This window comes from Euleptes europaea, chromosome 12, assembly GCF_029931775.1.
Source record: "Euleptes europaea isolate rEulEur1 chromosome 12, rEulEur1.hap1, whole genome shotgun sequence".
In the NCBI taxonomy this organism is placed as follows: Eukaryota; Metazoa; Chordata; class Lepidosauria; order Squamata; family Sphaerodactylidae; genus Euleptes; species Euleptes europaea.
In genome coordinates, this window is record NC_079323.1 from 57,527,373 (window position 1) to 57,539,436 (window position 12,064).

The 12,064-nt window shown below is 42.5% G+C and overlaps 1 protein-coding gene across 2 annotated transcripts in view; it reads right to left on the minus strand.

Annotated features, from left to right (window-relative positions):
• Window positions 1–12,064, minus strand: part of TIAM1 (TIAM Rac1 associated GEF 1) — a 175,210-nt gene that overhangs the window by 72,969 nt on the left and 90,177 nt on the right. For both annotated transcript variants that reach the window (XM_056858306.1, XM_056858305.1), the window contains exon 4: window positions 2,555–2,999. In XM_056858306.1, the coding sequence (XP_056714284.1) occupies window positions 2,555–2,999 (445 nt within the window). The remainder of the gene's footprint in view (window positions 1–2,554; window positions 3,000–12,064) is intronic.

A 12,064-nucleotide genomic window follows, 5' to 3' on the forward strand; every position in this document is an offset into this window, starting at 1 on the left:
GGATCAGAGGAGCATGCCTATTATCTTAGGTGCTGTGGAACACAGGCAGGATGGTGCTGCTGCAGTCGTCTTGTTTGTGGGCTTCCTAAAGGCACCTGGTTGGCCACTGTGTGAACAGACTGCTGGACTTGATGGACCTTGGTCTGATCCAGCATGGCTTTTCTTATGTTCTTAGTATGCTGAATATGGCATTGGTCTGATAGGCCTGGACATTTCTGAATTGTGTGGAGCCCACTATTTTTCCCAAACCTAATTTTTTTCATGTCATAAACTCTGTTTTTGGTTACAATGGATGACCTTCTTAAAGGCTCTAAAGAAAAGACTCAGAAAGAGTCCATACATTCCACACGAGTAACATCAGATCTATCCCACTTATGGTATACGTGCCTAAGGAACTAACCATTTTGGAAGCGCTATACAGATACCTATCAGACTATAGGCAACTGAACCATGATCATAATTAGGATTGTCATTTCCCCAGTGAGCATAGAGGATCCCCTACTCCCCGCTCCTATTTCTCTGCCACTCTTCTGAGTGGCAACAGGAGAAATAAAAATTTAAATGGCCATCAGGGCTATGGCATGATGTCACTTCTGGTTTTTCCCTGGATATCACGCCTCTCTTGGAATCGCCAGAACTTCTATGGTAAAACCATAGACAATTTTTGACAATTCCAAGATTGGACTGACATCACTTCTGTTTTCCTATTGGAAATGATGTGAGTCCTCTCTAGGTATAACCAAAAACCCTATGGTTTTACCATAGAGTTTCCAGTGATTCCTAGAGAGGCATGACATTACTTCTGGGTCTGTCCCTCATGTCCCTGCTTCCCCACCAATTTTTCACTGCTTGCCAGGCCAAGCCCTAATCATAATGGAGATCCAAGGCAGAATTAGATATCAAGTCTAGCAACCCTAGGCAAGCTTACGTGGAAATGAACTCCACTTTAATTCTACTGTTTCAGAACTAATCATGTTTAGGACCAGGGTGCAGGGCTTGGTGACTTTCAACTACTCATTGCTTGCTATATATATACCATATTGCTACTCCTATTCAAGCCAACATAGCAATTTTTTCAAGTTTATATAACCTCAGAGCACAAAACATTGAAAGGAAAATATCTTGCCTGAATGTATATTCTCTATGATTCTATGTAGTATAGATAATAGCCCTGTCTGAAAAACCTTTAACTTTAAATGACTGTGATCACAGATATGCTCCTAACATCCATTTTTACCAATGAAAATTGATGCAACATCCTACTGATTATGAAATGGGCCTATAGCAAAGTGAAAAAATGAGAAATAAACATGTCCTTAGAAGCACTGGAATAAATTTCCTGCCATTTTCAACTAATTTTTTTGTCCATTCACCTACATTCATGCATTTGCAATCATCTGTTCACAGTTGTTTGCATGCTTGCAGCCCATGGTCTTTATTTATTTCATTTATTTAAAATATTTATATGCCCTCCTTTCTTCTTGAGCATCTTGGGACCCAAAGTGGGGAACAACAATGTAAAAACAGTTTTATAAAACAAACATTAAAAACGACAGATACAAACCATGAAAACCAGTCTAAAACCAGCCTTGATGGACTATCCTGGTAGATACCAGCCCAGAATGTTTATGTGATTTTTAGTGTTTGTTTGGTTCTATACTATGTTTCATTTAAAAAGGTAAAGGTCCCCTGTGCAAACACCGGGTCATTCCTGACCCATGGGGTGAAGTCACATTCCCGACGTTTACTAGGCAGACTTTGTTTACGGGGTGGTTTGCCAGTGCTTTCCCCAGTCATCTTCCCTTTACCCCCAGCAAGCTGGGTACTCATTTTACCGACCTCGGAAGGATGGAAGGATGAGTCAACCTTGAGCCGGCTACCTGAAACCAACTTCCGTTGGGATCGAACTCAGGTCGTGAGCAGAGATTGGACTGCAGTACTGCAGCTTACCACTCTGCACCACGGGCTCTTCAACGTTTCATTTACATTTATTTAAATTGTATTGTATTTTTGTAAACCACATCGAATCCCCTCTGGGAAAAAAAAGTGGGATAAAATACACTAAATAAATAAGCAAGCATCAGGGCATATTTTAATCTTTTTAAAAAAAAAAAGAAATGGGACTTTATTGTCCTGCCATTTTTGCTAAGAGCTCAGAGTGGAATTTTTAACTAATATTTTAATATATTTTGTTTTACCCATTCAAAATACCACAATCGACTCTTAATAATAGGCTCCTTATGAACACATGAAGCTGCCTTATACTGAATTAGACCCTTGGTCCATCAAAGTCAGTATTGTCTACTCTGACCAGCAGCAGCTCTCTACGGTCTCAGGCAGAGGTCTTTCACATCACCTACTTGCCTAGTCCCTTTAACTGGAGATGCCAGGGATTGAACCTGGGACTTCTGCATGCAAAGCACATGCTCTACCACTGAGCCACACAAGACCACGCAAGCAAGCTCGTAAGATATCAGGGGTAACATTCTCCACTGCAATTAAATAGCCATGACTTTTCATGTCTAAATGGATACTGAAAATGTATTTACTGTACCTTTTAAGGAAACCCAGTACTGCTTCCATTTCCTTCGTGCAGCTAACTCCACCTTCTTGTTCTTTTTGTGGACAAGAAAATTTTTCACTGCAAGCGCTCCAGCTTTCCGTACAGTTCCCTGGCATGCAGTAAGGAGAATGTCTGACTGTCCTGGGGAACTTAAGGTCCCACTGCTCTGTTCATCACTCAGGGCAGAACCAGCTTCGTCCAGGTTATCATTGGTACTGCTCATCTCCAGCTCCCGTCGGAAGTTCTCATAGACTCCCTGACGGGTCCCATCACCTGTAGAAGAGCTGCCGCTGTCACTGCCTGCAAAGGCCCGGCTGGTTGTTGGAGAATAACTAGAGTTTGTAGCATTTGAACGTCTGGAAAGGAGATCCGTGTCAGTAGTTGCACCCTCGATCCCGCTGTCAGCAAATTCACTCCCTTCACCTGTATTCACATCCTTGTGAAATAAAGAAAGACACCATTATGGAGAAATTGGTTGATTCAATAGTTAATAGTAAATGAGTTTTTGTATTATTTTACAACGACAGTATAATAATAATAATAATAATAATAATAATAATAATAATAATAATAATAATAATAATTTATTAATATGGTCACTGACCAGCAAAACTACAGTGGATCCTCTATTCCTAGTCCTACCTCAAATGTATTGTATTTAGTTGACCTGCTGATTAGTATTCTGGAAAGTCTCTTAGGCTAGGTAGGGAAAAAAGAAAGGTTGAATGTTTCTTTCAGATTTTAATAATTTAATGTAATTCAATGGCTTGGATTGAGACTAGCATTTTTGGGGGAGCAAGGACAGTGATGCACAGGAACAGGATTTGAGTGGCCATTTTAGGTTCCCATAGAGAGGGAAGGCAGGACAATTATACTCTGTAGGCAGAAACCCTTATATTTATAGGAATACTAGTTTGGATCCAAGACAATATCTAGGCAAAGTTAAGCACTTTTAAACCCCACTGATTTTAACTGAGAAATTTAAGCACACTTTTGATTTTAAATCTGTTTCAACAACTTGTTTGTTTAGTTTAGAAAAACTGTATGCCGCCTCTCCAGGAATCTGCCTGAGGCAGCTTCTAAAATAAAAATTATAACAAAATATTAGAAGATATTAAAGTTTGGCATTAAAAACCATGCCCAGCATAAAAGCATTGGCCATAAAAGCAGACAACTGACAGCTTAAAATAGCAATTTCCAGAATAAAGCAGTGTTGAAAAAAATCAACCCTTTAATTAAAAGCCTGAGTGAAAAGAAACATTCTAGTCTGGTGCCTAAAAGAAAGCAGTGCATGCGCCAGACAAACGGCAAGGGGAAGGGCATTACATCAGCGAGGTGCCACTACTGAAAAATCCCTATCCCTATCCCTGCCTTACCCTGAAGGTGGAGGTACAGAAAGTAGGGCTTGTGAGGCAAATCTTAACTGGTGAGCTGAATAATATAGGAGGAGGCGGTCTTTCAAGAACCCTGGCCTCAAGCCTTTTACAGCTACAAAGGTTAGAACTAGCACTTTGAATAGTGCCCAGAAAGGAATGGGCAGCCAGTGCAGATCTTTTAGCGCTGAGGTGATACGATCCAGGTATCCCTCATACGATCCATGTCTGAATGCTGAATTTTAGATGAGCTGAAGTTTCCAGACCATTTTCAAAGGCATAATGCATTACAGTAGTGTAACCTGGATATAATCGGAACATGGACTACCATGGTGAGGTCATGCTTTTTGAGAAATGGCCATAGCTGGCAGATCTGCCAAAGTTGATAAAAAGTACTACATATCCTAGAGGATATCTGGCCTTCCAATATCCCACAGAATATCTGGCCTTCAAACAGTATGCCAGAATATACCAATACCCCAGGCTACAAATGAGTTCCTTCAGGGGGTGAGCAGCCCCCTTCAGGACAGGCCAACTCCTCAATCCTCCAGCAACTTTGTCCTTGACCAACAACACGTCTGTCTTGTTTGGACTGAGCATCAGTTTACTGGCCCTTATCCATCCAATTGCCATTCCAGATATAGAATCACAGAGTTGGAAGGGACCCCCAGGGTCATCTAGTCCAACCTCCTGCACAATGCAGAAAATTCACAACTACCACCACCCCCCATCCCCAGTGACCCCTACTCCACACCCAGAAGATGGCAAACAAAAAAACCCCTCCAGGATCACTGACCAATCTGGTCTGGAGGAAAATTGCTTCCTGACCCTAAAGTGGTGATCAACACTAACCTGGGTGTATCTGTTTAGGCCTTCCACAGATGCACTTGACTCAGCTATTAAGGAAAAGCAGAGCTAAGTATCATCTGCATATTGATGGCACCTTACTCCAAATCCCCTGATGATCTCTCCCCAGCGGCTTCATGCAAAACAAGACAGAACCCAGCAAAACGCCACAGGGCCAAAGAGCCCCAGCAACATCTTCTAGATTCAGTTAATCAAGTAAGAGTGGAACCATCAAAGCACAATTATGCCCTCACCCCCCAGCTAGCCTCTCCAGAAGAATACCATGGATCAGGGGTGGGGAACGTCAGGCCCGGGGGCCATTTAAGGCCCGCAAAATCATTTGTTCTGGCCCTTCGTGGGTCCTGGCAGATCTCTAGCTCAGAAGAATCTAAGACTGGTGATCCACCCCCTCCCGCGGACAGGAATAGCCTCTATTCAAGGTGGATGTGAGTTTGTTTTGCCGAGAAAAGGAACCTTTTTCCCCCTTGCAGAAGAGTCATTAGCTATGGAGCTAACCAGGTGGGTTAGTCCGCCACTGGTTGGATGCCTGCCTGCTTGCCCGTGCCGGGGGGGAGGTCATCTGGGGCAGCTGCCTGCTTGGGGCTTGGTCAGCTAATTTTTAAGTTGATAATTTTGTATGGCCCGCAAATGATGTTATAAATATCGAAACGGCCCTTGGCGGAAAAAAGGTTCCCCACCCCAGCATGGATGATTTTATCAAATGCTGCAAAGGAGTCCAGGAGAATATACAGGGATGCCCTCCCTATACCTCTTCCAGTGATGATTATCGCTCAAGTGACCAAGGCCATTCTTGTCTCAAATCCAGGCTTGATAATGGATTGAAATGGATCTCGATAATCCATCTCCTCCAATCCTGGACTACGGCCCAGGTCATTTCCACATCCCACGGATTGACCAGGGCTGCAACAGGAGCACCAACCTTGCTCACCAGAAAATCCTCAACTTATTAAATGTGTCTATCTACAGCTCTATGGCCATTTGTGCTTGGTAATTAGCAGCGCGTTCCAGGCTGAAGTGCCCCGCATATTTTTTTAATTTCTTCACGCTGAACCGTAATTCCAGCCGTCACTGCGAAGCCGGCGCATACCTGCTTCACATTTCTTAAGAGCCCCTTTAACGTGACCTTTTGTATTTGCTCTGTCTCCACATCGAAGCATTTACTGAAGGAACCATGAAAAATCACAGTTGCACTCCTTAATCTGAGGGTGTGCATAAGATTGCAGCCTCCTTTAAGCACATGCTAACTCTACCACAGATAGATAGATAGATAGATAGATAGATAGATAGATAGATAGATAGATAGATAGATAGACAGACAGACAGACAGACAGACAGACAGACAGACAGACAGACAGACAGACAGACAGACAGACAGACATATACACATGCCATGACCTGGATAGGCCCAGGCTAGCCTGTTCTCGTCAGATCTCAGAAGCTAAGCAGGGTCAGCCCTGGTTAGTATTTGGATGGGAGACCACCAAGGAATACCAGGGTTGCTGTGCAGAGGAAGGCACCTCTGTTAGTCTCTTGCCATGAACCCCCCCCCCCAAAAAAGGGTCGCCATAAGTCAGCTGCGACTTGACGGCACACGCACATGCACGCACACACACACATATATATTGAGCCCTTTGACCAGTATAACAAAAGTTATCACAAAATTTAAACTGAAATATATGAAACCTGAAAGTTCTTTACTTTTTTTGGATGGTGTGCTACATTTTTAATGATCTGAAATTGCATCAATTTGCTGAAAATTACTTTGAATTCTTATGACATTAAAATTATTCCTAAATGTTAAAAATAAACTACATAGTTACTCTGATATTCAAAGCAGCCCATATTGTCATAACACTCAAACAAACATATCCTGAGAGGCAAGGAGCCCAAAGCATTCCTTAAGTATCTTTACATTTTCATTGCATGAGACTAGAGCTTCATTTGCCTCCTATGACGCCAAGAAATTGTTGTTCTAAACATATAAGCCCCTTTGTTAACCATTTAAAATGTTTTCTACATCATTAATATTCAATGAGTAAAACACAAAAAGTGGCAGGTTGATGGGAATGAAAAGGGATAAGACAGATCCCACATGAATGCTAATTGCCTCTGAAAATACTGAGGGGAAAATACTGAATACTGATGTATTCTTACACATAAAAATACATCTTTGGTACCGTCAGATTGCCCCTTAACTAGATTTTTCCGAAAGCTGCTAAATGTGTTAAAAGCAGCTAAATTTTCCATCTCCTTAAGGCTAGAGAATAAGTTTCAGAAAGTAGAATTATATATTATTAAAAAGATTAAAATAGCCCCAGAGCATGATACTAAGAGAGAACTTTTTTGGGCTAGGGAAGGAAAACAATTCCCAGCTAGTAGATCAAGGAGTACCGCCTGCAGATCGGATTGCCGCCGAAAAAGATGTTCTAAGCGAATCAAGTGGTACAGCTGATCCCTAGATAGAGCTCCCTTTGAAGTGGTAGGAAACGAGAACACCACTTCGGAGCCAAGAGGCTTCTGAATGCCGAAAAACCGTGATTGCTGACTGGCTGATGTTGAGCCTGTTCAGCACACTTGAGCAAAGATAAAACCTACTGAGAGATACTTCTGAACTTGGTACAGAATCTCCACTCTCCCCTTCCATGCTTAAATATATGTGAAAACATATTACATGCATCTTTCTCACATATATAAAATGAGATCTTGGTGGGTTCTCCAAGAGTTAACGTATATCCAGAGGCAACTTCCTGCATTACCTTGTCCCATGTAATACTGCCTCTCTATACTGCCAAGCAGCAGCAGGAAGGCTGTGGGATGAACCAACAGTTGAGAAAACCCTTTCCCAGCATAGCCTCCAGTCCAGTGATATGACTGTAGAAATGAGGCACACCCTATTCTGCTTGAGAGCCAGCGTGGTGTCATGGTGAAGAATGGCAGAATCTAATTTAGAGAACTGGGTTTGATTCCCCACTCCTCCATATGAGGGGTGGACTCTAATCTGGTGAACTGGGTTGGTTTTCCCACTACTCCACATGAAGCCTGCTGGGTGACCTTGGGCTAGTCACAGTTAGAGTTGCCAACCTCCAGGTACTAGCTGGAGATCTCCTGCTACTACATCTGATCTCCAGCCGATAGAGTTCACCTGGATAAAAGGGCCACTTTGGCAATTGGACTCTATGGCATTTAAGTCCCTCCCCTCCCCAAACCCCACCCTCCTCAGATCCACCCAAAAAACCTCTTGCCAGTGGCGAAGAGGGACCTGGGAACCCTAGTCACAGTTCTCTCTGAACTGTCTCAGCCCCACTTACATCACAAGGTGTCTGTTATGGGAAGGGGAAGGGAAGGCGATTGTAAGCCGCTTTGAGAAAAGCAGGGTATAAAAACCAACTCTTCTCATTCTTCTAGTGTATTTAGTGCAATAAAAGCCATGAGTTTGCTCAGTTGGGGACCACTTGAGAAAATACAGAGTTCTGCATTGTCCTAATTTCTCAACTGCCAACCATTTTCTGGCACAATACAATGTCAAAAAGTACTCAGTTCTATTGTACCCCAGTTCTCCCCACGCATGAGGTAGATTCCTTCCCTTCCTGGTTTGGAGGCTAGCCATAGTTAGCTGTTACATCCACATTACAGTTCGTCTCCAAACAGGAATGGAGGTAAGAAATCCTAGACTACAAAGGAAAGTAAGCACGAGGAGGGAACATGCAAACCTGAGGCTCGCTCATAGAACACTAAGCTATAGATTGGAATTGCGTGTGAACTAAGAAAGCCTTTTAAAAGCAAGGAAAATTGAGTGAGGGGAAATTCCAACAGCAACTGGATAGATTGCTAGGGTGACTGGCCCCCAAAACATAGCACTGTGCAAACACCAGTTTTTCAAGGATGTAAGCCCTGCGGTTAATCTAGACCAAGCTGTCAAAACTGATAAAAAATAAGAAGGTCTCTCTGAGGAGGATTAAATGCTTCTTGAGAAAAAGTGGGTCAAACTTGTAAGTAATTAATTTCTAATTCCATCATTATAAAATAGTTGCTTCCTATATCCTTCCACTCTGATCAGCTAGCAATGGCATGTTCCCTGGTACAAGAAGCCTTCCTTCTACCCAAGAGGCCTTGCCATAAAAGCCTTGTTTGTTTAAGGCAAACATTTCTCAAATACTTAATTTTTGTTTATTCCTTCTATTGCTTGGTAAATATTTTTTAGAGATCTACTTTTCTGATCATGACTTATCTGTACATGGATCTGCATGTGGTATGGCTCAGTCTAAAAAGCACAAAATATGTAAATGCATGTCTAAATAAGAGCTGCAAAACTGAAACATTAAACCAGAAACACTAGAAAAGTCATTTTAATATTTTTTTTTACCTGAAAAAGAGAGGATTTGTTATGTGAAAACAATTCCCACTATGTCAGGGAGCGCGGCTCTTACCCCTTTTTCCTTAGTAGTACAAAATTCATACCACTATACTATATTCCTATCAAGATTCCACATCAGTGCAAGGCATTGTTTTTATGTTGCATAGTTCAAGAGGTAGATGGTATAAACTCGAACCTTAATTCATTACTAGCTACAGCCAACAGTTGGCCATTTGGGTCTGCTTTTAACACAATGCTTTAAGTACGGGCAGGATAAGTGGACTGAGCCTACTAATCATTCCCTGAACAAATGCAGTATTTAGGGTGGTTAATATTTTAAAGACACCTGTGATAAGCAAACTAGTCTAGGAATCCCAGTGAGGTTTTGTGAATTCACTATGTCGTTTTTACATTTTAGAGCTTCAGAGTGAAACATGTGCAATATAAAAGGAAAACTTACAGTGGGGCTTACTATGGTGTGCATCTGGATTCCTCCCACAATCACAAACTGCATGACAGTTACACATACCAATGAATCAAATGCTGGTTCACAGCCATGAGATTTTCCCACTCACTATTGCCTTTAAAAAAAATTTTTAAATCACATCATGATTTGTTTTTCTGTTTGTCCATCCATTCATTGCTCTATTAACTAAAAAAAAATAGACTTTTAAAACTATAAACCTGATCTATGTAGAAGTTTATTGGTGACACAGGCACCAGCCAATTTGTGCTGTTCACAGTTGGCTTTGGTTACAAACTCATAGAACTGGTGAGCTCAGTCCAGGAGAGGAAAATATATGTTTGGACTGAATGCAGTGAAGGCAATGCTAAATGGGGCTCAGTTTTCTACAGTAATATATACTGTAACAAATAATCTATTTACACTCTACGAAAAAATGAGTACAGTGCCTTTTCCTACTGGCAATTAAAACATTACAACTAAGTCACAGAAGAATATTATCTCTTGACAACAATATTTCACAACAAATGTGTTGCCCAGCAAATCAGACATTAAAAAACATGCAGGCTTTAATTAAGTAATCATTCAGGGCACATAAGACATTTGGCAGCATGTTCCAATTTACAAGGCACTCCTGCATTCACATACCAGAAATTATAGCTTGGTTGTTAGGCATGTCAGATTCCCATAGCTCCCCAATGACTACTACGTCAGCATAATTCAATAATTTAGGCTTCAATTCTGAGTATATTTAGGGTCACTTCCCACCCTAAATAATGGAAAGCCTACACATGGGTTGCATTATACAAAGGGCTTCCAATGAAGGAAGAGTCCAATGAGCGAAGGGCTCATAGGATATACTTGCACGGGAGTTTCCCTCTGTCTACAATCACGTTTATGAACCATTGGATAAGGCAAGGATGGTGTAGCACGGGACTGCTCTGTACTTAACGTGTTTTGATTTTGGGAAGTGCTGTGCTAACCCCATGACCTTGCCAGTCGTTAACTCATGTGACCAGAAGGCAAGAGCAGACTGAGGGTTAGACCCTCAGTCATAAGCATAGTCAGTGCTTGTGGAATGGAAGTTCCCTCCTTCCCACTACAGAATGCTACGCTCACTGAAATCATGAGGGGTGAGGGTCAGTGGATGCTTGAAAACAGTGCAGGGCCTGCGGGGAGGGGGGGGTCTGCAATGGGAGAGGGAATCAGTAGGAATTTTGCATATGCAGAAGTGCCACTTTGCACAGGTGGAACAAATCACAGGAACCAACTCTGAGAGATTGACACAATGGCCGATTATGCATGCTCACTTTACCCTTCTTTATTCCCCGTTTCAGCCAGGACCAAAGCAACCTGGGTTGGGGAAAACTGTATGCATGGGCTTGAATGATCAGGGAATAAACTGTGTGCAAATCGGGGGCTTGAATACAGGAAAGCAGTCTCCCAAGTTCAAATCAAGTCCCACCCCTTTAATTGCTGGTCTGTGATTGGCTCACCTCGCGAGAGAACATTTCCTTCCCCCCAGACCCAACTGCCGCATAAAAAAGCATTTTAAGAACAAAAAACAAAAAATTGAGCCATTTGAAAGGGGGGGGGCACGAAATCCAAGCCTTGTTTTAAAAAAGCCTTTCTTTCTCCCAGGAAGAGCTCCCAGGAAGCAGGAAGCAATTGAATCCCTGTCTCTTTACACACTTCTTCGTGATTGGCTGTGAGAGAAGCCAATCTTTGCTGCTTCCCCTGTATGGCTATCAGCAAACAGAACAGAAGAGGGGTTTGAAAAGCAGGGGGAGGAAGCTCAGCTGGAGGAAAGTGTTATGTTCGCCCTCTGAATCTGGTATGAGCTAGGAAAGACCATTTGACTCGGGCAAGAAGAGGAATGGGAAAAGCCGAGTTCATTTAAGGTTGAAACGGGGTTGAGCCAAAAAGGAATGACGTAACGTGCATTTTCAAAAACTGGATCCTGGCTGAAACAGGGAATGAAGAAGGCTAAAGCAACCATGCATAACCGACCATCGTGGCCTGTGTGATTGACATGTGTTGGCAACCAGTGGCGGACTGGCCAGGGTGTCAGCTTGCCTGATGGCAAGTGGGCCCTGTAGGCCCCTGACGAAATGGGCCCCCTTTAGGGTTGCCAGGTCCCTCTTCCCCACCGGCGGGAGGTTTTTGGGGCGGAGCTTGAGGAGGGCTGGGTTTGGGAAGGGACTTCAATGCCATAGAGTCCAACTGCCAAAGTGGCCATTTTTCTCCAGGTGAACTGACCTCTATCAGCTGGAGATCAGTTGTAATAGCAGGAGATCTCCAGCTAGTACCTGGAAGTTGGCAACCCTAGCCCCCTTAAACATTAGACAATACATTAAAAATGTTAATGACCTTTTAGTAGCTTGAAAATATAATAGAAGTTCCAATACTATTACTGTATGCAACTAAAATTTTAATTGTACCTT